The sequence below is a fragment of the Stegodyphus dumicola genome, chromosome 4 (assembly GCF_044657685.1).
Source record: "Stegodyphus dumicola isolate Sdum_Otavi_A_Nest chromosome 4, ASM4465768v1".
Classification (NCBI taxonomy): domain Eukaryota; kingdom Metazoa; phylum Arthropoda; class Arachnida; order Araneae; family Eresidae; genus Stegodyphus; species Stegodyphus dumicola.
Genome location: NC_140771.1, coordinates 110,159,099 through 110,186,820, shown reverse-complemented (window position 1 = coordinate 110,186,820; position 27,722 = coordinate 110,159,099). Strand labels below are relative to the sequence as shown.

At 32.4% G+C, this 27,722-nt stretch overlaps 1 protein-coding gene across 2 annotated transcripts in view; it reads right to left on the bottom strand.

Annotated features, from left to right (window-relative positions):
• LOC118188817 (DIS3-like exonuclease 1) overlaps nt 1-27,722 on the bottom strand; it is a 218,659-nt gene that overhangs the window by 90,632 nt on the left and 100,305 nt on the right. For both annotated transcript variants that reach the window (XM_085815332.1, XM_085815331.1), the window contains exons 7-9: nt 17,537-17,691; nt 14,054-14,166; nt 12,753-12,865 (exon numbers count right to left, since the gene is read on the bottom strand). In XM_085815332.1, the coding sequence (XP_085671458.1) occupies nt 12,753-12,865; nt 14,054-14,166; nt 17,537-17,691 (381 nt within the window). The remainder of the gene's footprint in view (nt 1-12,752; nt 12,866-14,053; nt 14,167-17,536; nt 17,692-27,722) is intronic.

Sequence of the window (27,722 nt, the reverse complement as noted above, 5' to 3'; positions counted from 1 at the left end):
CAAAACTATTTAGCAGCAGATAAATGGAAATACGTTGTGAACATTGATGAAGCATGGGTTCACATAAATGATTACAACAAGAAACGATCTATTTATTACTGAAAATTAAGAGAGAGAGGGAAAAAAAAAAAAAAAACATACAAACCTGGTTCTGTCAATGCAAAAGTTTCTGTAAGGGGTTTATGATTATGGCAAGATTCCTTACAATGGGAAATTAAAAATATGAAGAGTGGAAAAAACATTGAAATCAACTCAACATATTATCAATAGAAAGTTTGGAGTCCAATATTTTTAGAAAAAAATACATTTATTTTTTCCAGTGATTTTTAAAGAGAATATTATACCTTATCCAGACAAAGCAACAAGTCTGGTTGGACTCTGGAAAGTAGTGAAAGAGGAATGATCCCTGGAAATTTTATGAAAAAGCCTTTTATCATGGAAATCAAGACACAGACTTACAGTCCAGATGGAAGGTTCTCAGACTGAACATTTAATAAAGTACTCTTTATGTTTTAAAAATTATTTAAACATCCCAAAATCATTCTAAAAATGAGTAAACATCCTCCGTGAACAAGGCATGTGTTCACCCAAGGATGAAATAGAAGTTTTACACTGATTTTCCATGTTGCATATTAGGTTGTCGAGGAATTCTTGTGGTAACAAAGTATATTCATGATGAATAATGCCATGTAGCTTCCGGAGAATGCTAAGTAAGGGCTGCAATGATGCAAGTCGGCATTTTAGTGTATACCATACATATTTTAATGGATTTAGATCCTGAGAATAAATCTCTTGCTCCATAATGCATCAAATTAAGTTTCACCACAGCTTGGGGCTATAGGCACAGGGTTTCAGGCTCATTTTCTTGTCCTCAAGCTCATTTTCCTTACTTTTGTAAGAGGTAAACACGATTATGAGAAGTTACAGAATGATTTGAAGGTTTCCTAAAATCTGGAGCCCTAAGCCCAGATACTGTGAGCCTAGGCAGCAATTAATGCTTTTTAATAAGGACGTATTGAAGTGCATGTATGACATCTTATGCACATGCTTGCAGTAATAGATGGATGCAAATGAAGATTATCTGCTTGCTCTAATTTTCAAAAAATAAACCTACAATATGTAGGTGATAAATAGTATACTTGGACATAGTTAAACATGATTTCACTAATTTTGTTTTCATACATTAACTACAATTATTTAAAATGCATTAGTCAACTATACACTATCAAGTATAAAAGCAAATAAAAACTTCTGTTGATATTTTGTTAATTTTCTGAAAGGTATGACTAATATTTATATACTTGCAATGCCTGAAATTCACTATTTTGCCTCACTATACATCAAACTTATTAACTAACATAATTTTTTAATGTACATTTTCACTTCAAATTTATATTCCTTGGTGTTATTCCTTAAATTCGGGAAAAACTGCTTAACAGAAAGCGATTAACAAGGGCTTCATTACTGTCTATGTCAACAATGTAGAGGCCTTGGGTTCCATATTCTAAGTGGTTTAAAATATGGAAATACATACAGTCAAAAGTCGTTAATCCGGACTCGTCGGGACTTCGGCGATTCCGGATTATCGATCATCAGTTTAAATCTGGTAAGATGGCATGCAGAAATTACAAAATTAAAAATATGAAACCGTAATTTATGAAATAAAGAAGAATTATGATCTAAAGGGTATCAAAATTTACAAAAAAAAAAAAAAAAAAAAAAAAAAAAAAAAAAAAAAAAAAGCTTATTATTTATTTGTTTACTTTATTAAACATTTCCTTCAATGTAAGTTGCTTCGTTTCATGTGATAATACTTTCTCTTTAATTCTATTAAACAGACATAATTTCTTGTTTAGTTACAAAGTTCCGCTGTTCAAGTCCTATAATTGCTGCGTTGAGAATACCGACTAATTTGTCAATCGAAATGTTTTCGTTTTCAATAACCTCTGGGTCACTTTCTTCACTATCGGAAGCGAATTATAATGACGAGGAACTTGATTTAAATCATATCAAAGACAGAATGAAATACTACACTTAGTATGGAATTATAAACCAAATAAAATAAAAACATCTGCCCTGAAGATAAGTATAGTGTTGACAAATCAACTCCCAATCCGCGGTGTGAAATTGATAAACAGATTTCGGATCTCAAAACATACTTTCGCTTTGTAGATACAAATTACATATTAGTAAATATATATCGGAAATTCTATTTGACATAATCTTTCTAATCTATCATAATCTAATAATGACGTTTCTGCCCCCCCCCTCTGCCGCAGAGCAGCGTGAAATTGATAAACAGATTTCGGATTTCAAAACATACTTTCGCTTTGTAGTAAATATATATCGGAAATTCTATTTGACATAATCGAACGTTCAAGCTTACTTTTATAAAATTGCTCTGACAGTCTGCAAAAAATAATAAGCCGGATCCAATTCGAAGATTAAGGAACAACGCAATCGGCAACATTAACTGAATTAGATAACTTTAGCTTAGCGTATAACTCCGTTACAATTTAAACGCGCATGCGCACAAACATATTCGCAGCCGTAAGGGTCTTACGCGCTCTCGTAAACGCCTGTGCGCATGCGTGAACGCGACGCATGCGCAGAAAGTTTGTAGCTTTGAGGTCCGGATTATAGATCATTCCGGATTATGGGTGTCCGAATTAACGACTTTTGACTGTATTATTTGCTTGCAAAAATAAAAGAGTAGATGTGGTCACAGCAATTTCAGACTAATCAGGAGTAAAAGATGGTATTCAAGAGATCACTCCATTTGCTGTATCACTTTGACTTCAAGAAAATTTATCCCTAGTACAGCATGATGGGGATGAGAATTATCATCCATCAGAAGAAAGTTATTACTGATAGCATCTCTAAAATACTTGACATAAAGATCAAGCCCTTCATCTTTATAGTTGCACTGGTACAAATATATAAGTCAGTATGGCCATTTTGGATAATGCCTGTTCATTCTATGATTCCACCACCTTCATACCAATGCCTTTCATAGATATTTTCAGGTTTACTATGTGTATTTTGCTTCCTCCAGATCATAACATATCTAGAATCACTTTCCACAAAAATCTGACTTATTGGTAAAAAGATCTTGGTTCCTATGGTAATCTTGGCTCTCCTCCTCCTCCAATCACAGTGCTCTCTGTATCATTGCAATTGGGACACAAATCATTGATTTTTTTGCATACAGCCCTCTTTTATGTAGCTGGTCACTCATATGGTATATTTGGATAGTTGGATTCTTGTAACTGCAGTGAAGTCTCCTACAATCTGAGCTGATTTCAATTGCGCATATTTTTTTTTAAGCAATCATTGCCAAATAATGCCAATAGTCAATTATCACACATTTTTTATCTTGACCTGGATGCCTGCATATATCAAAAATGATTTTAAACTATTTCCAGATTTCTAACACGATGCTTTGCCTACTTGAAGATCTCTACAGACTTGTATCAGTGTCTGCCTGGCTTTCATTCTTCCAACTGCCCACTACTTCTCATCATCTATCATACACTTTTTCAACAATATGTTCCATTTTTCTCATACAACAATTGCATCATATTAATTGTACAATCCTTGAAATTTTTAAGTACCAAGCATTCCTTTCCACACATGCTGAAGAATGGCACAAAATTTTGCATATTTCTGCATAGTGAAGTTGAATTTCATTGGAGCATGAGATAATGCTGATCTTGAACTACTACCCACCTATCATTAGACTTTAACAGAATTAATTTAAAGATTCCTTTTATATTTTTCTATCAATTATTCCTGCTAGTGTATTTCTGCATCACAGTAAAGTAGTGATTTAAAATGTACATTAAAAAACAAAATTTTTTAGTAAACTAAGGAGTAATTAAAAAAAAAAGATTATTATTATTTAGAAATTTAAATTACTGAAAGATAACATGGGGGAAAAAAAACCCTCCATGTCAATTAACTTTACATAAATCTCTTGCTCCATGATGCATTAAATTAAGTTTCACCACAGCTTGGGGCTCTAGGCACAGGGTTTCAGACTAATTTTCTTGTCCTTAAGCTCATTTTCCTTACTTTTGTAAGAGGAAAACACGATTATGAGAAGTTACAGAATGATTTGAAGGCTTTCTAAAATCTGGAGCCCTAAGCCCAGATACTGTGAGCCTAGGCAGCAATTAATGCTTTTTAATAAGGACGTATTGAAGTGCATGTATGACATCTTATGCACATGCTTGCAGTAATAGATGGATGCAAATGAAGATTATCTGCTTGCTCTAATTTTCAAAAAATAAACTTACAATATGTGGGTGATAAATAGTATACTTGGACATAGTTAAACATGATTTCACTAATTTTGTTTTCATACATTAACTACAATTATTTAAAATGCATTAGTCAACTATACACTATCAAGTATAAAAGCAAATAAAAACTTCTGTTGATATTTTGTTAATTTTCTGAAAGGTATGACTAATATTTATACACTTGCAATGCCTGAAATTCACTATTTTGCCTCACTATACATCAAACTTATTAACTAACATAATTTTTTAATGTACATTTTCACTTCAAATTTATATTCCTTGGTGTTATTCCTTAAATTTGGGAAAAACTGCTTAACAGAAAGCGATTAACAAGGGCTTCATTACTGTCTACGTCAACAATGTACAGGCCTTGGGTTCCATATTCTAAGTGGTTTACAATATGGAAATACATATTATTTGCTTGCAAAAATAAAAGAGTAGATGTGGTCACAGCAATTTCAGACTAATCAGGAGTAAAAGATGGTATTCAAGAGTTTATGAGTTACCTGATAATAACCTTCTCCAACGAGGATACACAGAAAATGGCACCAAGTTATCACAAATGCCTGTGTTGTGTAATTTGAAGAAAAAGGTTAGAGGGCGCTGTTGCTCGCTTAGTTGTAAGAGAATAAAGTTTGTTCATGTCGAAGGCGGTGGCCTAAGAATACGCTCTGTATATAGTAATTAAAATATTGTTAAAAATGTAAAAGTGTTAAAATTAGTGAACTCACTAAACCACCATTATCTGATTTGAAAGATGCACAAAATTATTAGATGGTGCATCGGCATAAGGAATTAAGGCTTTGTGAAGATTTTAGGTGTTCGATCCAAGTGTTTCGATTTCAATGGATATTTCATATTTAAGGGACAATGGAATTCCAAATAAAGGAAATCTTAAATTAATTATTTAGTGATTATTTGTAGTACATTAGTAAGTATTTATTATTGCTGTCGTGGGTGTATTTAAATTAAAGAAAATGGAAGAGAAGTTAGATAGATTGAAACGTAAACGTTCCACATTGAGATCGTCTGTTACTAGGTTAATTAAAGTGATTAAAGATAAATTAAAAATTGAAGGGGAGGAAAATTCGATTAAAGAATTACGAGATTAGTTTGAATTATTAACCGAAAAGAAAAATAATTTGAGAACGCTTGATGATGAAATACAAGAATTAATTGATGTTAACTTAATTGAAGAAGATTGTAGTATAAGCGAAGAATACAATGGCAAATGTATAATTGCTTGTAGTCAAATTAAGCAGTTTCTAGGTGCGGTTACCGCAGTACCGCCAGCGAGGAATCCCCAAAGTTCTGATTTAAACCAGTCTAGTGGTTATGGAATTTTGCATGTAAGTTCCAGTTCTAGTGGGAGTAGTATGCTGAAATTACCAAAATTAATGATTGATAAATTTTGGGAAGAACTAAATGAAAGACAAATGAAAGACAGGGTTCGTAGCCACAGTTTAGTTAAAAAAATAAGCACCTATAAGCACTTTTCAAGCACATTTTAAGGAAAAAATAAGCACCTGTTTAATTACATTATATACAACTGCATAACCTTAAAAGAAAAGTTAGACTTGTAATTTAAAATATGAGCAATGCAATATTTATTAAGAGAATGAGCATTGAAATTTCAGTTCAAAATATAGAAAATAAATAATAATAAGCCATATTAATTGTATTCATTCGGCACCTAATAATAAATACAATTTATTTTCCCACTCATATTAATATTTAAATAATTTAACTTAAATCAAAATTCTGAACATTTTATAAATTTTCATTGCATAACAGTTTTCCCTTAACATATATTCTAAGCAAAGTAAATTAAGTAAAAAAGAGGCACATTTCTGAAATCAGAAGACGGGAAATTGCTTTATGCAGTCATCCTTTAACAGTAAAAGCTTAACTAACCCGCATATTCGGAAATTGCCGAATATTCGGGATAGTAACTGGAAAAAGAGGAGTGGGGGAGATTGTAGCCGTTCTTTAGATTTCTCGGCTAAATAACTGATTTTGACATTTCGATATGTGCATCATATAAAAATAGACCAACAGAACTGAGACATATTCTGCTTAGAAAGCATAGTAAAACTCTTTTAAGTGTTCATAAACAAATCTCAGACTGAACATCAAAATTAATTATCTCTGAAAAATACCGCAAACTTTATTGCGCAATACGTGCGGCGTAATTCTTCCACATGTGATATTACGCAATCGGAATCAACAGCAGCCAGTATTGAGAGAATAAAGAACTGAGTAAAGGAAAAGAAAGAGACTTACTAATCTGGGCTGTTTCTGATTCTAATTTTCAACAGACTGCGTTAAATTGCCGGAATAGAATCAATCTTCGCTTAGGCTGGGTGGACCGCAAAAACTTTTAGTCCTATTCAATCCAGATTGGGCAGTGACAGAAAAAAAAAAAAAAAAAAAAAAAAAAAAAAAAAAGACCGCAGTTTCAATATTAGAGATTTTGCGGAGAAAGGGGAGAAACTCCCAACCTCCGTACTGTATAATGTATTGGGGGGAAAAAATTATTTTGACTATTCGATTACTTTCCTTTTATTTAAGCCATTCCGAATATTATTCCTTAGAAAGGTAATTTGCGTAAAAACACACCCATTTTTGGAAGTTTATCTATACTTCAGCAGTTACTGCAACTATATTATTATAAATATTCATTCATATGCTCATAATATAAGCATAACGATCATAATAAACACGAATATGAACTGACAGGCTACGTTAATGCAGAGAAAAGGGGGAAAAGCAATTTCCGGGAGTATGATTCACCATCTGACGTTGCATATAAGGAAGAAAAGTTTTTATTTAGTTTCGGCTTTGGCACGGAAAAAAATGCGCGTTTATTAAAAAAAAAAAAAAAAAAAAAAAAAAAAAGCACTAAAAATAAAAAAAATAAGGGATTTAAAGAAAAAGTAAGCACCTATAAGGGCCTTTATATTTTATTTGCAAATATAAGGACTTATAAGCACTTGTAAGGACCGCTACGAACCTTGGAAAGACCAAAATGAAATGAAGACCCAAATGAAAGATTTATGAAAGACCCCAAACAATGGAATGAATTTTGGAATATTTTCGAAAATTCGATACATAAAAACGAAACGCTTTCAAAAATACAAAAATTTGTATACTAAAAAACATTATTAACAGGACAAGCTTCGAATGTTGTGTCAGGCTTTGAGTTAACAGAAAGTAATTATGATAGTTGTGTAGCATTACTAAAGGACAGATATGGTCGAAAAGACCTGATCATTAATTCATTCATGAATAAAATTCTCAATTTAGAAGCTGTTAAAAATTCTGCTAACGTAAAGGCTTTACGTAAATTATATGACGAATTAGAAGTTTCGATTCGTAATTTGGAAACTTTAGAAGTAACTTCTGGCTCATATGGACATTTATTAATTCCAATATTATTAAAAATAATTCCGGACGATTTAGTTTTGGAATTTAATCGGCAAAGAGGATCGAAAGATAAAGTTGAAGTTTTGGATTTAACACAATTTATTAAAACGGAAATAGAATGCAGGGAAGTTTCAAATCTAGTATTAAGCGAAAGGAAAAATCCTGTGCCTCCGCGAGTCGATCAATCAAAATATGAAACTAGAAAATATGTAAAAAATACACCCACGGCTGCATTTCATACTGCAGTTAACCGAAAATGCATCTTTTGTGATAATTTGCACGAGTCATTTAAATGCGAAGTGAATGTTTCTGATAAATTAAAGAAACTAAGATCCGAAAACCGCTGCTATTCTTGTTTTAAAAAATTCCATACATCAAAAAAGTGCAGAAATAAAACTAAATGTAATAAATGTGGCGGTATATATCACAATGAATCGATTTGTACTAATAAATCCCTTGTAAAAAGTTCCCTAAAAAGTCGGAACAAGGTTATTCCAAAAATGAAACTGAATCTCTGACTTTGAATTCTGAGGAAAGAAATAAATTTCAAAACTTAAAATTGATTGCTTCTGATCCTCAAGGTGATAATAATAATGACTGTAATGCCGAGGAAATATTATTACAAACTTGTACAGTTCATGCTTGTTCTAAGTATAAATCAAAATTAACTAGATTAATTCTTGATCAAGGCAGTCACAGATCCTTTATAACGAAAAAATTGGCCAACCATTTAAAACTTACTCCAATCCGTTATGAAAGACTTTGTGTTTATTTATTTGGTGCAATGAAGGCAATGAATCATTCCTATCCGGTCGTTGAAATCGAAATTCAGAATTGGAAACAAAATAATAAAATAAAAATTGAATGTTTGATCTCGGATGTTATTTCCTCGGCATCCATCAGTGTGCCTAGTAAACAAATTGCAGACTTCATGGAGCATATGGGGTTGCAGATCGCCGATTGCACAAGAAAAAATAACATAGATGTTGAGATATTAATTGGGGGGATGAATTCTGGAATGTAATTTATTCTGAAAGAATTAAAATATCTGAAGTTTTGTACGCAGTCAGTTCTGTGTTTGGTTGGGTTGCCGCAGGAATCGAGAAAAATAAAACAAACAAAAATTGTTCTGAAAATTTAGCGGTAATGACAAACACTGTTGTGTTGAAAGATTTAAGAGGTTTTGGGGAATTAGAACATATGGGAATTAATGATTCTGATGATTATTCCGATATTGACTGCGAAATAGTAGACCAGTTTGAAAGAAATTTGCAGTTTAAAAACGGAAGATATGAGGCAAATTTAATCTGGAAATAGAGTCCGAATAATCTAGGAAATAATTTTGAGGTAGCTAAGAAACGATTCGCAAACCTTCACAATAAACTAAGTAAAACTCCAGAGATTTTTCAGGAATATAAAAATATAATTGAGAACCAGATATTAGAAGGAATTGTGGAGGAATGTCCAAATAATGATACAAATTTGGGATATTTTATGCCTCACCGAGCAGTAATACGACCTAGTGAAACTACTAAGGTAAGAATTGTGTACGATGCTAGCTCAAGGACAGAGGACACGAATTCGTTAAATGACTGCCTTGAATCGGGACCTAATCTAAATCCAAATATACTAGACATTATGTTAAATTCTCGTAAGTTTAAGATAGCGTTTTGTGGAGACGTTGAAAAAGCCGTTTTGATGATAGGAATTGCTGTAGGTGATAGAAAATTTCTAAAATTTCTTTGGTTTAATGAAAATAATGACTCCTTTAAGATTATGCAAATGTGTAGCTTTCGGTTTGACTATATCTCCTTTCATTTTGGCTGCCACTTTGAAATATCACATTCGAAAATATAAAGATAAAATGCAGGACAGTTTTCAAATGTTAAATTCTTCTGTCTATGTCGATGACCTATATTTTGGAGCAGGAATGGTTGAAGATGCATATCGGTTATCTGTAGATGCGGTTAACATATTTAAGGATGCTGGGATGAATTTCAGAAAATTAAGAACTAATTCTAAAGCATTAAACGATTTATGAGTCTCAGATGGGATTAAGGAATCAGACAACAAATTAACTAGTGAATCGAATTTCTTAGGCATGATTTGGAATTCCATTGAGGACAATATAAAGTTAAATTAAAAAAATTTAATTGACTTTTCTACTGGAAACGATTTTGCTACAAAAAGGAAACTTTTGCAAAGCATCGCCCAAATATACGATCCATTTGGATTTATTGCACTCTTTGTTATTCGGGCGAAAATTATTATGCAAGAAATCTGGTGTTCCGGTTCTGACTGGGATGAGGTCCTTCCTGCAAAGATTAAGAACAAATTCAACATTTGGCGGGAGGAACTTAATGATTTAACTGAAATATCGATACAGCGAAATCTCTTTGATGATGATCCAATGAATATATGCCTTCACCTATTTTCGGACGCTAGTCCTAAAGCATATGGGGCCATCGCATATTTCAGATATTGTACGAGTGATTCTAAAATTAAAACTTCCTTTATCATGTCAAAATGCAGGGTTGCACCTTTAAGAGCAATCACTCTTCCTCATTTAGAGTTAATGGCAGCACTCGTGGCTGCTCGAATGTATAAATATTTGAAAAAATTGTTTGGTGATTTAATTGAGGATGTTTATTTTTGGAGTGATTCCGAAATCGCCATTACTTGGATTAAAGGTTCGCCAAATAATTGGAAACCATTTATCGCCAATCGTGTTACAGAAATACAGAGTATATGCAACAAACACTGCGAAGGAAAACAAAATCCTTCCGATTTACTAACTCGAGGAATTAGTGCTGAGTCACTAGTTAAGAATGATCTGTGGTGGCATGGGCCACACTGGTTACATTTTCCTACTGAAAACTTTCCAAAACAAAAGAAATTAAAACCAAATTCAGAATCGTTGGAGTTAAAAACTATTATTTTGACTGCACCTGTAATTAACAATAAATCCCCAATTTTGCATATAGAAAAATTCAGTTCTTTAGGAAAATTACTTTGAATTACTGCCTATGTATTTAGATTTATTGGGAGGCTTCGGAAAAGGTCTACAAGGAATGGACTTTTAAGTGCTTTTGAGATTAAAGCAGCTGAACATTATTGGGTAAAAATTACGCAACGAGAATCGTATCAAGCAGAAATAATTAAGTTATCAAATAAAAAATCAATTCTTGATTCTTCCATCTACTCCCTTAATCCAAGGCTTGATGAGGAGGGAATTCTTCAGTTGAAAGGTCGCATTCAATTTGCAGACTGTCACGAGAATTTAAAACATCCTATTCTATTACCCTCAAAATGCAAGTTTACAGAGTTGATCATCATGGACTCGCATGAAAGGGTATTCCATGCTGGAGTTAATTCGACACTAACTCAGATCAGAGACAAATATTGGATCATTAAGGGAAGACAGCATGTTAAGACTATCATCAGCAAATGTGTGATATGCAAACGATATAGTGCTCGTCCTGGGGTACAGGATATCGCTCCACTTCCTCCAGACAGAATCCAAGAGTCGCCTCCATTTGCTGTGACCGGGTTGGACTTCGCCAGCCATTTTTTACGAAAGACAGGCAAGGTAAAGTTTACATGCTGTTGTTAACGTGTGCGGTCACTCGTGCCTTACATATAGAGATAGTAACTGATCTCAGCACTGAAAGTTTTTTGCTAGCTTTCCGAAGATTTTTAGATCGCCGTGGACTGTGTACCACCGTGTACTCCGATAATGCCAAGACTTTTAAAAGAGCTGATAAAGAAATAAAACATATTTTTAAAACATTGAGTGACTCATCTGTGAAAGAATTATTTTCTGCTAGAGGCATAAATTGGAAATTCATTATTGAGAGGGGTCCATGGTGGGGAGGGTTTTGGGAGCGTATGGTACGAACCATAAAATCCAGCTTGCGAAAAATTATTGGTCGATCATCCCTTACTGTGAAAGAGCTTGAAACAGTGCTCATTGAAATTGAGGCAATGATTAATTGTAGACCAATTACCTACGTGTTGACCGATCCCAATGAACCTTCTCCACTAACACCCTCTCATTTTCTGGTTGGTAGACGATTGCTATCTCTGCCTGCTAATAAAATAACATCAAATAATTTGATTGGATCAAGAAAGTCAATTAGTAAATGATATAAATACTATCAAGATATTTTAAATCATTTTTGGAAGCGTTGGAGATCTTTTTAATCTGAGATCTGCCAATATTTGTCCTCCACACTCTAACGCATCTCAGTTTAAAATCAACGATATTGTCTTGATTCATGACGACAAACATCCCAGAAATCTCTGGACAATAGGTAAGATTTTGGAATTAATGCCAGGCAGAGATGGTAAAATAAGATCTTGCATAATTAAAACACCTACTGGTACATTAAAAAGGCCTATACAATTGTTATATAATATGGAACTTAACTAATGTTTGTATTTTGTATTTTTAGGTTTGATTCTCCTGACCTTGCTGATAGGTATCATTTAATGTTTTGTAAAATATTATGTGCTTATAATTATGTGTGCATGTTTGTTATATTTAACCATTTCTCCAGAATTTATTGTCGAAATATTAATTGAATATTCTAGAATATATTATTGAAAGATGAACTCTCCACCGAGTTCAGGTGGGGAGTGTTGTGTAATTTGAAGAAAAAGGCTAGAGGGCGCTGTTGCTCGCTTAGTTGTAAGAGAATAAAGTTTGTTCATGTCGAAGGCGGCGGCCTAAGAATACGCTCTGTATATAGTAATTAAAATATTGTTAAAAATGTAAAAGTGTTAAAATTAGTGAACTCACTGAACCACCATTATCTGATTTGAAAGATGCACAAAATTATTGGAGCCTGAGTTCAAATGGCAATTATGCTTGAAAACAGTTCAAGTAAATGTGTAACTTATGAACACAATAAATGTAGCACTTGCATTAAAGAGTTTTGAAAATAATAACAATTTTCTGAAATGAAATGCTTTTAGTTTTAATAACAATAACTTTTTTTTTAGACCAATGAACATAAATACCTGTGATTACGAATCCCTTCGGCTTGCTTAGTAACAATTCGTATTTTTGGAATTCGATAATCATAAGGAATGACTAAAATTCTTTCATTTTTCCGTGATGATGAGTTGGATTCCTGTGAAATAAAAGATTATGCTGAAGATCTTCTATAAAAGTATTTTAAATATCTGAAATCACTACACAATATGATACAACATGATTAAATTTGTTAAACTACATAAGTTAATGAAACCTGCCCAATTCAAGTAAAATTTTCCCCTTTTCATCAAGCTATAATAATAGAAGAAAATTAAAAATATTTGATGAATAGAATTATAAATATATAAATGATATAAATGAATGGCAAAGATGTTATATATTATGAATGGAAGTTTTCTTAATACATTTTGAGAGACAAGAAATTCTCTTTGTTTTAAAGAGAAATTATTTTGCATAAGTGCAATAGCTCACACAGCAAAATATAGCAAAGAGTTAACCTAGTAAGCAATACACGAGAAGAAACAATAATTTTTTGTTAATGGTTTTAATGCCCAGTTTCAAATCAAAGAATGTTAACAAATTTCATCATAAAAATTTGCTTTTTTTACTATAGTCGTTTTCTCCTTTCAAAAATATACAGAAATGCATTTCCTTTGATATCATTTCCAAAGGCTAACTTTTTTTTTCTTAATCTGTAATATATATGCTGATGAGTGATTTTTTCATTCATTATATGGAAACAGCTGGTATACATTAAAGCCTACTAGATATAAGCATATGAAAAAATTAAAATCTGCTTTTCAATAAGAAAAATTAAGTGTACAGTATAATTCTAAAAATTACTAACACTAAAACATCATCAGAGACCACAAAATAAAAATTACTTCTACCATACTTTTCTGAAGACACTAGCCATTTCCATAACACATTCCCATAGCCATGGCCCATTTCCATAGAACATCCTATGAAGTATGATCTAATTAAATTTAAAAAGCACAAAGTTATAGAGCAGGTAGTCCTTTGAAAAGTCTTCAGTGAAAATGTTTCTTCTCAGATAGTTTAAACACCCAATTTAAATGTCTGTGACAATAATTTAAGAGTATGAAAGTTGATTAATTTATATGCTACCATCAATAAATGACAGAAAATAATTAAAGACAAAAGGAAAATAACAAACAGAATTACTCACCAATTTTATAAAGCCACATTGTATGAGTCTTAAGATTCTATTTATAAACAGAAGGCTACTTAAAAAAAATCATTTAAGAAATGTCATAAAAGTATATTAAAATCTCATATAAAGATTACACAAAGAAATAGTTACTTCTTCTTCAGGAAGTGTAGCAATATAATTTCTCCAACGTCTATCAAGAATTCCAACTACTTTTCCAGTTGGAATAACTTGGGATTTAGCCAATTCAATATCAACACCATTTTCTGTAGGGAGGGAAAAAGTTACATGATGCTGATATTTGTGCTCAAAATTAAATTTAACTGAAAATAATAATATTAAATAAATAATTTTTACAAAAAAATTGAATAATTTACTCTTCATATTACTACACAGATAATAAAGTAGCATAAGCAATTGGATTACCAAATTTTTAAGACAGTAAATATTTTGTTAGAGGAAAGGTTCTCAGCCAGATCAGAATTTCATAGTTTCAGGGAGGAAATGTGATCAGCCTTTTATTTACCTGTTAAGCTATTCTTCCTCATGTAAGATATAACTATATATCTAAAAATGTGGAATGCTTTTAGTACCTCCAGTATTCTACCAATTAAGAAGATACATGCTAAGATTCGCCATCCAAAAATAAATGATGATTAACTATCAAGCTGGATTTGCTTCTATCCAAAATTCCACCCACTGCACCATATATTCCAGTAATCCAAGCAGCAGTTTTTTTTTTTTTTTTTTTTTTTGCTGCAACAAAAGTGTATTGGTGCATTCCCTAATCAAGTTCTCATCTAATATCAAGTTATCTTCAACAAAATAAATCATCCTCTCCTTCTCTCTCTCTCTCTATATATATAAAATTCTTCCAGAACAGTGTAATATCAGTGTAATATTTTTCTTATAATTTTGTTTTATATACATATAAAACAAATTGTATATAACTGATACAATTATTTAATTATTATTATCTTCATTAGACATACACACACATATATATTGAGTGATATAATAATTAAATCAAAATTTTGGTGATTAACAGTTTAACAGAAAGAGGATTTTCTCTCATGGTCATTGATAAAGCCTTTAGAAAATTTTCCGCTTACCATCAAAGAAGACATTCTGCTATTAGAAATAACATTAATAATCTTGTCATGCTTCCATTTTATCCCTCAATCAGTAATAAAAATGCATGTTTCAGAAGTTAAATTTTCATGTCATTTTCTCACCTATCAATAAAATCCCTGGCTCGACCCTTGAAGATTCCATTTCTAACTTTAATTCTTGGGAAATTTATAGGATATTGTGTCAATGTGGTTAGAGATACATTGGTGAAACTAAAACAACATTAAAGTTTTGTATTAATAAATATGAATCTTATGTTCGAAAAGGCAAAATTAACAAATCCTTGATAGCTAACCACTGTTGGAAATTGAATCATAATTTTGACTTTAGGTCTGCAAAAATCATTCAAAAAGCTTCTTCGATTGTTGAATTGGATTTTCTTGAGGCTTTTCACATTCACAAAGATTAATCTTGTTTAGTTAATGACTTTATGTCCAATCCAGTCCTTCCTGATGCTTTAAAAATTAAAATTTCTATTAACTTAATTTTTGAATTTTGTAAATATTTTTGTCCATAGATGGCACAATCTTCTTGTTTTGCTTTAGAGTGGAGTATAAACTGCTTTCCAGTCTGGCAGATTACTTTGTTCCTAATAAAGAGGGACCTGTACCTGTTTCTGTTTGCTTTTGGAAACAATACAGATCTTTACTTAAATCTACACCAAACTCAAGGTTGTTGTGTAACTAATTTTATGTCTCATAATGTTTTTGCAGGGCTTTAGTTCAGAAGACAGCTGGCTAAGACACATAAAGCATTTTTCTACGATTAATACCGATTTAACTCTTTGGCATCAAGAGAGGACCTAATCTCTTTCCATCCAACATCGAAAATCCCCGTGTATATAAATTTACCTTTAAACGGTTTTCTGTCCGCTGTAACAAATAGAATACTACAGCGCTAACAATAATCTACTTAAGAAAAGCAACAACTTCTTTCTTGGATGCTTTTACCCTGTGTGAAGTTTCACCTTCAGGACACGATTGCAACTTAGGGCATCAATAGTTAAACATTGATAGTAAACAAAGGAATAAGAAGGTGCATTAACCACTTGCGCTACGACTAAACTTCACGGTTGCGGTGGCGTGCGCTACAATATAACAAGCAGTAAAGTGTCTCATTTACGCCGTCTGCATCTACGAGTGCAATCCAGAGCTGTAACTCGAGAAATAAACAATCTCGTTGTTAGGTGACGTGTGCACGATGTTATTTTCATTTTTGCGATAAATGCCTGTCGATGTGGTGTTCACGTCGCTCATAGTTTGAGACAAAAGCATCTCGACATGTGTGGCATGTCTTTTAGCGCAAGTGGTTAAAATAACAGAACTACTTTTAGTCACTTCAAAACAATGACTGGTATGTCATATAACAACTCCTGAAAGCAATGAGCAAATTAGTAACATGACGGGGGAAAGAACTACGTAAGAAATAATTCAGGCGACCTGCCGATGTTTGAATGGTTGAACGTTTTGGGCAACTTCGATGCGAAAGAGTTAAGCTGAACTTTGTCTAATTTTATAATGCAATTTAAACACGTCTGCAAGAGTTTCAAAATTTATCTTAAAATGTACATTAATTTCACTCAGATTAAATACGTGAAATGAAAAAAACTATCTATAAACATAAATTTAATGTACAAAATAAGTGTTGATGAAATTAACTGTTCTTTTATAACATAAAATGTTTTGAATGTGTTATACATTGTTATGTGACAATGTCTGAAATAATTTTGAATATGAAATCTTACATTTCAAGATTACTAGATCAAAAAAGTTTAATACATAAAAAATATTTAAAAAATAATTATGTTTTATTAGATTATAAAGAAGCAAATAGTGTGGTTTAGTTAAAAATGCTAAAGCACACTAGGACTATCTGCCTAACAGAGAACCCCTTTATGGACTCCAAGAGAAACAGGCTCGTATACATGTTACACATGGAGAAAATCATGAAAATCCCCATGCAGCCAGCCTATTCAATGGAATTGGACCCAGGTCTAAACTACCAGCATTGACAGTGACCAGTGATTCTATCAGTTGATCGTTGGTGGGCCTAAAGAAGCACATGACACATTTTGCTTCTTGATGTTAATGTAATCCAATGAAATATCAAAAACTTAATTTCTTCAACTACTCATGAAACACAGGATAAGTCTTAGAATACTGATTGAGAAAACTGAGGTTATATGGTTTTGTTCTAGGAGAATTCACTGTAAGTAGCTTAGCTTCATGCCATTCCCTCCAATTTAATTTTCACACAGATTTTTCACAGCTTTTCCATTACTTGTAAACATTTCCATGAAATTAATCTGTGATGGTAAGCAAAAAATTACCAAAATGAATTAACATTGTTTGACAGCTTAGAAGATCCTATCCCACAACGTAAAATTTTTGCAAAATTTACTGTTTAAATTACTATGCCATGGTAAAATAATTCATTTAGCCATTTTATAGTATTACAATTTTAATTTCTCAATTTTAGCTGAGCCATAAATAAATAAAATCTGACCTTTGGCATCATAAGGATTATCCACCAAGCGCAAACAACGGGATTTCCATTGTTGTTCCGGTAGCATTTCTACAACAACCTCATCTCCATGAATGGCTCTGTTTCTATCTATCATACCACATACAAAAATATCTCCAGAGTCTTTTATGAATGACCTATAAAATACAATCAAATTTAAGATATTTGGCAGAAATATAGGATGAAAACATTAAGTAGAGAAGAACAAAGGAAATATTTATGCATTTTTAATATTCCGTAATGTGCACTGTACAGTAGTTAGACTTCTTTCTAACTCAATCATACAAAGTAAATAACAGTTTACCATGACTCATGTTGCTTCACTTAATATCTTCAGCCATAATTTTTATATGTTAGTTAGCATCTTGGTCCGTTTGTTATTCGGATTTAAGATGAACATGATAAGCATTATCAAAGCACAAGTGTTTGTTTTTATTTTTTGTGTTGTTCTGCTTTATAATAACTATAATTTAAATGCTCTCTAAGCATAAATATGCTCAAATGGTGACAAACGGGATTTGTTAGATTTTTTTTAGGTAAAGAATGGGAGAAATTTTCATAATTATATTGAAGTGATTAAAACTTTGGTGATGAAGCATGAAATTAAATAATAATGGAGACTCTGATACAGTCTTATACAATTTTGTCCTTATCAGTGTTGACTATAAATATAATTACTGCTTCAATAAATCAGTTCAAGGTGATGCCATTTGGATTTTGTAGTGCACCAGCAACATTCAAATACCTCATGGAGACTGTGCTAAGAAGTCTTTCCTATGAAGCCTGCCCGATATACCTGGATGACATCAACATCATCCAGAAGAGGTTTGAAGAACATTTAGAAAATATTGAAAGGCGCTTCAGAAATTGAAAAAAGCCATTCTCAAATTAAGTCCTGCCAAATGTAAATTGTTCAGAGAGGAAGTGACTTATCTTGGTCATGTCAACTCTGTCGAAGGTGTATGAATGAATCCAAAAAAATTATCAGCAGTTAAAGATTGGAGATGCGCCGAAAATGTCCATCAGCTGAGAAGTTTCCTAGGACTTTGTACCTACTATAGGACATTTGTGAATGACTTTTCTTCCATAGCAAGACCCCCCTTCAAAAGTTGACAGAGAGAAAGCAAAAGTATTTGAGGACTAAAGAATTTTAGGATGCATTTAACGAACTGAAGGAGGCTTTCACATCTGCTCTAATCTTGATGTACCCTCAGCTCGACAAACCATTTATTCTCGATACGGATGCAAGCAATGAGAGTGATGGCGCTCTTTTGTCCCTAGAAATAAACGGTCAAGAACATGTTTTAACACACTGGAGTAAGTGTCTATCTAAACTGTTGAAGAATTATTGAATCATATTGCTTGCCATAGTTAAAGCCATACAGTCTTTCTACCATTAACCCCACAGAAGAAAATTCCTGCTCCAAACGGATCATGGACTGTTGACCTGGCTTTTAAACTTCAAGAATCCCAAAGACCAAATAGCTAGATGGATACAGAAACTCCAGGAATATGACATTACTATCCATCATAGGAGAAAGATCATCACATGGAAATGTTGATATCCTATCTAGAACACTCTGCCCAGAAACCTGCTGATATTGTTCCAGGGTTGAAACGAAATACCAGATAGCTAATCCAGTTGCATGTGAAGCTACAACATCGTGTGACCCAGATTCATGCAGTGATGAAGTCAGGAAAGACCACCTGGAAGACAGCAACATTAAACTCATTATTGACTTAATAGATTCTTCAAATAGGAAACCTACCTGGCAGGACGTATTGATCTCTAGTCCTACAACAAAACAATACTGGGCTCTCTGGAACTGTCTCCATATTCGAAACAGTGCCTTGCACTTGCAGTGAAACGCATTCCGATAGTAGCTGATATTTCCATCAGCTACTATCGGATAATATCAGCTATTATCGGAATGCATTTCCATCATCTTTCCATATCTGATACGGATTCGTAAAAGATTGAATGCACAAGTCTGATGAAAAGTTAATAAAATTTATTCTTATCAAAAAAAAAAAAAAAAAAAAGAGCTAAAATTTTTTTTTCACAGATATCCGTACAATATCACACAGTAGCTATATTTTAAGCCACTAGAATATTAAATAGACACAATTCAAGTGCAGAGAAAGCTAATCTGATCTCACTGCGAATTTGCTACAATCAACAACAAGAGCTTAGTAAACAACTAATAAACAACTGAACTGAGATGTTTTGCTCCAGCTTTTATAAGCTTTTTAATCATGCATGAGAACATTCTGGTATTTTCTCAAGGTTTCTAGAAAGCAGAAGAGTACAATTACAAGATATCTATTTATTAAATGTGCATGCTCCTGTATTTTTACTTTTTCAGCATAGCTTTCTCTTAAAACTTGTCACAGGCTGCATTGCATGGGGAAATAAAACAATTTTAATTATAATTCTACTAAAAATAGCAAATTAAATATAAAATCTATGAGACTGCCCCTTCCCAAGGACTGCATGTCCGGGGCAGTTCAATCCCTGGACAGGAAGCCAAACTTACAACTAAGACAAAAATGCAATAATCAACATTACATTACAAACAACATAAACAAAAATTGCAATAAGTAACTGAAATCAAAGACTATCAAATACTAAATACAAACCAAATACCAATTTAGAAGCATAAAGGACCATGGTCTTATATTATTTGCATTACATACACTACGTACTATGGTCATAGTAAGGAGCTAATCTGGCATAATGAACAGCTTTAGGTTTAGAGTTCGATGACTTACAGATCTGAACCATGACATCATTTCAATCTGTTTAGGACTGTGTACAGACTATCCCAAGGTGACTGTAATTTCGGACAGAGTCCTTTCTGTCGAGTCGGATTCCACAACAACACCTTCTCTCCTACATTGAATCGATGTCCAGTAGCTCTGATGTCGTATTGGGTCTTTATCTTCTCAGTCACCAAGTTGACTCACTCTAGTGCAAAACTGTGCATCACTTCAAACTGAGACTGGAGATCTTGGACGTATTCCTCAGGTGATGAAGGCACATCCAGAGGGCGACAAATTTTTTTTTTTCTTCAGGAAAACAGATCATTCAAACTTCAGGATAGGCAAATGAAGTCGTTTACCTTTATAATCCTCGTTCTTCGATTCTGGTCCACCACTTAGTGAGAATATATTTCAAACTTATCTAAAATTGACACTATTTTGCATGGATCACTTTATTTTTGACACTTCACACAACACAGTAACAATATCTCAATTATTACAACAACAAAAAACACTTCTAACCTACTTAACATCATTGTTCTATATACATACACTCATCATTGTCAGTTCTAAAAAAAAAAAAAAAAACTTTCATGGGGAATATTGGTAGTCTCATGGACACCACTGCAGTAAGCCAGTAAAAACAGTGGTAACTTCTTGTTCCAGTCCTGTTGGCTTCTAGAAACCACTCATGAGAGGTTGTTAAGGATGGTTCAATTAAACCTCTCTACTGTGTTGTCCGACTGAGGATGTAAAGATGTTGTTTGGGTTTTGACAATGCTGAGTAGCTTGCAGAGTTCTTTGATTACAGTTGAGGTAAAATTTCTCCCCTGATTGAATGTAACTGAAGAGGCACTCCAGTGCTGTATCATTACCTTTGCTATTTTGACAGCCTCTTGATCAGGAATAGGATGTGCTTCAGGCCACTTAGTAAGGTAATGAATAACAACGAGGATGTATTTGGTCAATCAACAGTTCGTGGCAGTTTTCCAAAATGTCAAAGGCAATATGTTAAAAAGGGCTCCTACATTGTTGTTTTGCAGCTTGTATCGGCTGCATTTCTTTGGCCCTTTCTGGCTTGCACAGTTATTGCAAGATCAGCACCACTTTTGCATATCATTCTTTGCATTATTCCAGTAAAAGCGCTGACAAACTCTCTGCAAGGCCTTCATTATTCCAAAGTGACCTCCTGTAGGGCTGCTATGTAGTTCTTTAAGGAAAGCTGGAATCCAGGGTGAGTCCCAGAGAGCCCAATATTGTTTTATCAGACTATAGCTTGAAATGTCCTGCCAGGTAGGTTTTCTGTTTGAGGTCTCCATTAAATCAATTATGGGTTTAATGTCACCATCTTCCAGCTGGATTTTTTGGATTTCTTTGCCACTCCATTGATCTTGGTCAGCCGATGTTGATGCAATTTGTTGTGCGACCAGTCTCAGCAATGACGCATGATCCAGGCAAGACAGGAATTTTCTGCCACAGAAATAGCGACAGAAATGTTTTATATGAATTTTCATGTTTTAAATGAAAATTTAATTGATTCTTTTTCAGGTTTTGATCTCAAATGAACCAGGAGAATGAAACACGTTTTTGAGACTTTTTAATTGACTTTTATGAAACTTTAGTTCATTTTCTCCTGATGAGTTCTTAATTGGAGTTTCAGTAAAAGGAAATTAATTTTTAAATTGTATTGTCTTGTATATTTTTTCCCTTTTCCATTTTTATTTATTGAATTTGTACTACTATGAATTCTTATTTCAGTTTTGATTTATTTAGATATTGTTTTATATCTCTTATACAGGGTTGCAATTATTAATATTTTTGAGGAATTGCCTTGCTCAGACTCCAATTTATTTTAAACTTTAAATGCTTTAAGTTTATACATATACATATGTATGTACTAATAGATATATTTAATGTAATAAAAAGCAAGATGTCTGCTCTTATGACCTTGTTAAGTGCTTTCCAGTGAAATGTAGTGGATTCCTGCTTGTATATATTATACTCACACAGCAATGGTATCTCAGAAAATATTAATTCTGAAACTCGCCACTATTGTCACGAAAATATCCTAAAACAAATACTGTTTGGTCTCCTTTGATTACTGATTTTTACCAGAGGGGTACTGCATGAAAAGTTAGTTGCACTACAGAACACCAAAGAAATGGACACACAAGATCATGGCCATCTTGCAGCTAATGATATAATGCCTTTTGTACCTACCAGGTGGCAGAAGGGCAGTAAGCTGTAACATTTATCTGCCAGGTGGCAGGCTTGTATATACTGAATGTAAATAAATGCACAATAAAAAAAATTGTGGTAGTATACATTAAGGTATCAACACACAACCACTCAGCTTAACCCATCACATTTAAGCATATTTTTTTTTAGTGAACGCCAAATATGATTAATGGAGCTGAAGAATGGCCAAGAAAATTATTGAGCCTTTTAAAACACAAAACTGAGATTTAAATGGGAAGGAATTTGAGATAGTCCTTTTTTCATTTTTTGAAGTTTTGAATAGAATAGAATTGTTCAATAAAAAAATTATAATTTGCTGATTATTATAATTGATTAGAATTTAGTATTAAAATGAAAGCTATATATAAGGCAAAGACATTGTGTATAGCGGCACGTAGCTTAACTACTAAATTGATCAGTAAAATAGAATCTGCATTGTTAGAAGAGGATGAATTGGAAAATGAAAAATTAAAAGAATTGCTTGAAATGTTACTTGGAAAACTGCAGTTGTTGAAATAGTATGATTCTGATATTGAAAAGTTCATAGTTTTGAAATATGAATTAAAAATGGAAGTAATTTCCACACAAATTAATTATAAGTGTTAAATGTACAGTTCAAGAAAAAATAAGAAAAAATGCATGTAAAATTGAATCTAAATGTTCTTGTGAGGAAAATGTATTTGTGAAGTTAAAAACTTTTAAAGTGAAGACTTTGAAATTACTGACATTAAAGATTGCTAAATATTATGATGATCCTTGTTCTTGGCTTAAATTCTGGAATCAATTTTGCAATTGTATAATACTTCATTTTATGAAGTCTAAGCTTGATTGATAAGTTTTGTTAATCGCTTTTCAGAGATTTAGCTTTAAATGCTATTAAAAGACTATCGTTTACTAATGAAAATTATACACAGGCTGTTGATATACTAAAAAATAATTTCAGCAGAGATGACTTGCTAATTAAGGCTCATATAAATAAATTGCTAAATTTAGAACCTATAAAAAGTCCCGGAAGTACAGATGCCTTGAGGAAGTTTTAAGATGATACAGAAATACAAATAAGAAATATAATTCTTTGAATGTTACTAGCGGTTTTAATGGACATTTATTATACCCTATCTAGTTAATATTTGAGAATTTAGAATTCACTAGGAAAAGAAGCGATAAAAAAAAATTCAGTGCTAGAGAACTACTAATGTTTTTTAAACAAAAGTACAATGCAGAGAAACATTAATAATATTAGCGCATTTTAAAAATTTTTATGCAAATGAGCCATTATTATATAACAAAAGTTTGCACTGAAGTTTTAAAATAAATCTCATGTCTATTTATTCTAAAAGGAACGATTACTCTATGCATAAGTAAAGGGGCTTCAGTTTTAACTACACTGAAGTGAAACTACTAGTGAAATTCCCTGTAAATCAGGGATGGGCAAATTATGTGCTAGAAGGTTCTATCCGGCCCACGGATAGAATTTTAATTTGCCGGTCGGAGGCGGATTAAATACATATTTATATATTATATATCCATCACCTTTTCTACTTTGTTTAAATATTGTTTTTTTCTTCCCTTTTTTTTTTTCAAAGGACTGATGATCTTTTTACTTTCTCTATTTTTGTTCTACAAAACATAAATTGATGGAAATAGCAAACACAGACAGCTTTTAATTGGCAAGTGTTAAAAGCGGAAGCTCTTTATTAGTTATAGCTGTAGATTGGCTGCAACAAGCGTTATCTCTTTCTAAAGGAGCAGATATACGGGAATCCAATATGGTTGAATTAGACCTCTTAAGAAAAACTTAACTTAAAATTTAATAAAACTTAATCTGTTAGCTGGGCAGCTAGCTAAGCTTTGTCTCATTTCCTGAGGTTAAATTCAATACCCTCAGTAAATGAAGAGAAGCTTAAGAATTATGATGACTTGAAAAAAATTGCATTTTGAGTTTGAACGAAGATTTCAAGACAGTGCAATTCAAACAGAATTGGAAATTTTTAAACTGCCTTTCAAAATAAATTGTGAAGCAGTGAGGTCATATTTGCAGCTTGAATTAACTGAGTTGCAATCTAACAATCATCTCAAGCAGTTGTTTCTAAATATGCCAAAGTTAGAGTTTTACATATCATTATCGAAAGTAAGTTTCCCAAATTTAATATCTCATGCCCAGAAAATCAGTGCTTTTCTTGCTTCATCTTACACATGGGAACAAATGTTTTCAACTATAAACCTTAGAAAGAATTATATCAGAAGTAGACTGACAGATCAGCATTTAGCCTCATTCCTTAGAATCAGTGCATATTACTTCGAACCTCAATACAAGGAACTTTTAAAAATGAAATTGCAATTTCATTCATCTCATTAACATATTAAACTTGTAATACTTGTATTTTGTTTTTAAAATTTCAGAAAATTTTATCTTGCCTAACAAACTTTTTTTTTGGTCGATTTTTGGCCCGCGATCGAAAATGTTTGCTCATCCCTGCTCTACATACTGGCAGAAATTGCATTTTAATCAAAATCGAAACTTCTCTAGTTTGTCGAGGAGATAGAATCAAAATGTCTGCATTTTTTGTTCATCTTCTTGTCATATGAATCACGATTGTCCACTTAATGTAAAGGCTTGCCAAAAGGCATCTATGGAATAAGGTTCATGTTTTATTCACTTTTCAAAAAGGCATCCAAGGCATTTCTATGTTCTCAAAGATGAAACGTGTAGGCTGTGTAATGTCCAGAGATTACATAATTCATTAATAGGTGAAGCTGCAAAGAAAGATTTAAAGCAGATTGCTCCAATCAGACAAAACAGATCTCTGAAGCTTCTTTTTTGCAACTAGGCAATGAAAATAACAAAATTAAACCTCCGACTTCTATTCTTTTACAGACATTTTCGGCACCAGTGAGGTGCAAAGGGGGTAGAAGAAAGGTAATAAATTGTATGCTAGATTCAGGGTCAACAAAGTCAGTCATCTTGTGATAAGTGGTTTATTTACTGGGGTTGAAAATTAATAATAAGGAATAGCTTATTACTTTCATATTTGGATGCAAAAATGTACAAAAGTGTTTATATGATACAGTACAAAGTCCGTAGTCCGGACTCGTCGATTTCAGATTAGGTTTTTTTTTTTTTTTTTTTTTTTTTTTTTGGATTATAGATCATCAATTTAAATCTGGTAAGATGGCATGCAGAAATTATACAATTAAAATATTAAACCGTAATTTATGAAATAAAGAGTAATTATGAACTAAAGAGTATCAAAATTTACAAAAAAAAAAGCTGAATATTTATTTGTTTACTTTATTAAATATTTCGTTCAATGTACATTGTTTAAGTTGCTTCATTTTTTGTGCTAATACTTTCTCTTTAATAAACAGACATAATCTCTTGTTCAGTTACAGAGTTCCACTGTTCAAGTCCTGTAATTGCTGTGTCGAGAATACCAACTAACTTGTCAATCAAAATTTTTTCATGTTCAATAACCTCTCTGTCACTTTCTTCACTATCGGAAGCAGTATTTTCTGGATCTAGAACCATACTACAGATTTCGCCATCCGTTAATTGATTGATGATTGGGGCACTGTCGTCGCAATGAAAAACTTCTGTTATATCATCTTCATTTATTACTGCTTCTACACATTTCTTTACAAAATCCAATAACTGGAAAATTTCACCTTCAACATTAACTGAAATGCCTTAGAATCAGTAAAGATAATTTTAGCCTAGCTTATACCATCTGTTATACATTAAACGCGCATGTGTAAACGCATTACGCGCACGCTTAAAGCATACAAAAAACAAGTTTGCGGCTTTAAGGTCTGGATTATAGATCATTCCGAATAATGCACGTCCGGATTACGGACTTTGTACTGTATTGTAGAAATTTCTGTAGAATGCAAAAAATCCCAATAAAAAGATAAAAATTAATGCAGTAGTCATTGATTCTATAACATTGGGGTAAGTAAAAATTCCTTATCAGTAGAGACAAAAGGTTGTCTTTGATAAGCAATTAGAATTAGGAGATACTTGCACATATAATAAAGTTCAAGTATTAAAAAGTTTGAATTATATTTGGGAAATTTTAGGAGAATGAAACACGAGGATTCACAAAAACTTAGTCGCAACAGAAAGCACTTTTGATTTCATGATTCAAAGCAAGGATGAAAGATTAAATTATACGGAGGTATGAGTTAATAATATAACCATTGTAAAGGAATTAAAAAATTATTATGGGAGTTAGAAGCTATTCAAGTTCAGACAAAATTATCTCTCGATCTGATAACTAAATTTAAATATGATCTATGAGAATAAAAGGCACGAGACTTGATTATTGTGGAAAGAGGGTATTGAAGGTTTAAATATTTATGAAATTGAAAAACAGCATTTGCTAGGTTTAAATTAATAGGTTTTTTGCTAGGTTTAAATTAATAGGTTTCAGAAAAACAGACAGCCATATTCAAAATATAATGAGATTATCAAGGAATATTTCAGAGATGGTATAGTGGAACGAGCATGTGTGTTTAAATGAAAATTAAAGAACAGAGTCTTACATGCCTCATAACATGGTAGTGTGTAAGCAGAAGAATTTTAAAAAGGTTAGAATAGTTTTGACACTTCTTCTAAAAGTAGGGGAAGTTTATCACTTAATGATTGCTTGGAAGGTGGACCTAATTTAAATCCCAACTTATCAAAGTTCAGCATAATGTTCAAGATACATTCAATGGCATTTTGTGCCCATTTTCAGACGCGGGCATAGCTACGGATAAATGAGAAAAGGCTGAATCTTGATCACAATAATCATAACTTTCAAGTTCTCCAACATAGTCGAGTACTTTTTGGGGTCAAGTGCTCGCCTCATTTATTAACAGCTACAATAAGGCTGCATTAACCCTCTGACTGCTCAATTTGTAGAACGAAATCGCTTTAAAAATTGTGCAATTTTTTCCCTGCATATTTTAAATCTATATATGTTGGAGAATTGAAAAATGCATTTTTCCTTTTTAGAAAATATTTTTTATATAGATTTTTATCTTGAGAAACTAAGTTGCCAGAAAAACCAATTTCAGATGTTATCACCAAAAAAATTTTTGTTAAATAAATTTTAGTCAAATTATAGTGCATTTCTATTTATTGCATAATACAAAAAAGTAAAATATATAAAATTAAAAAAAATAT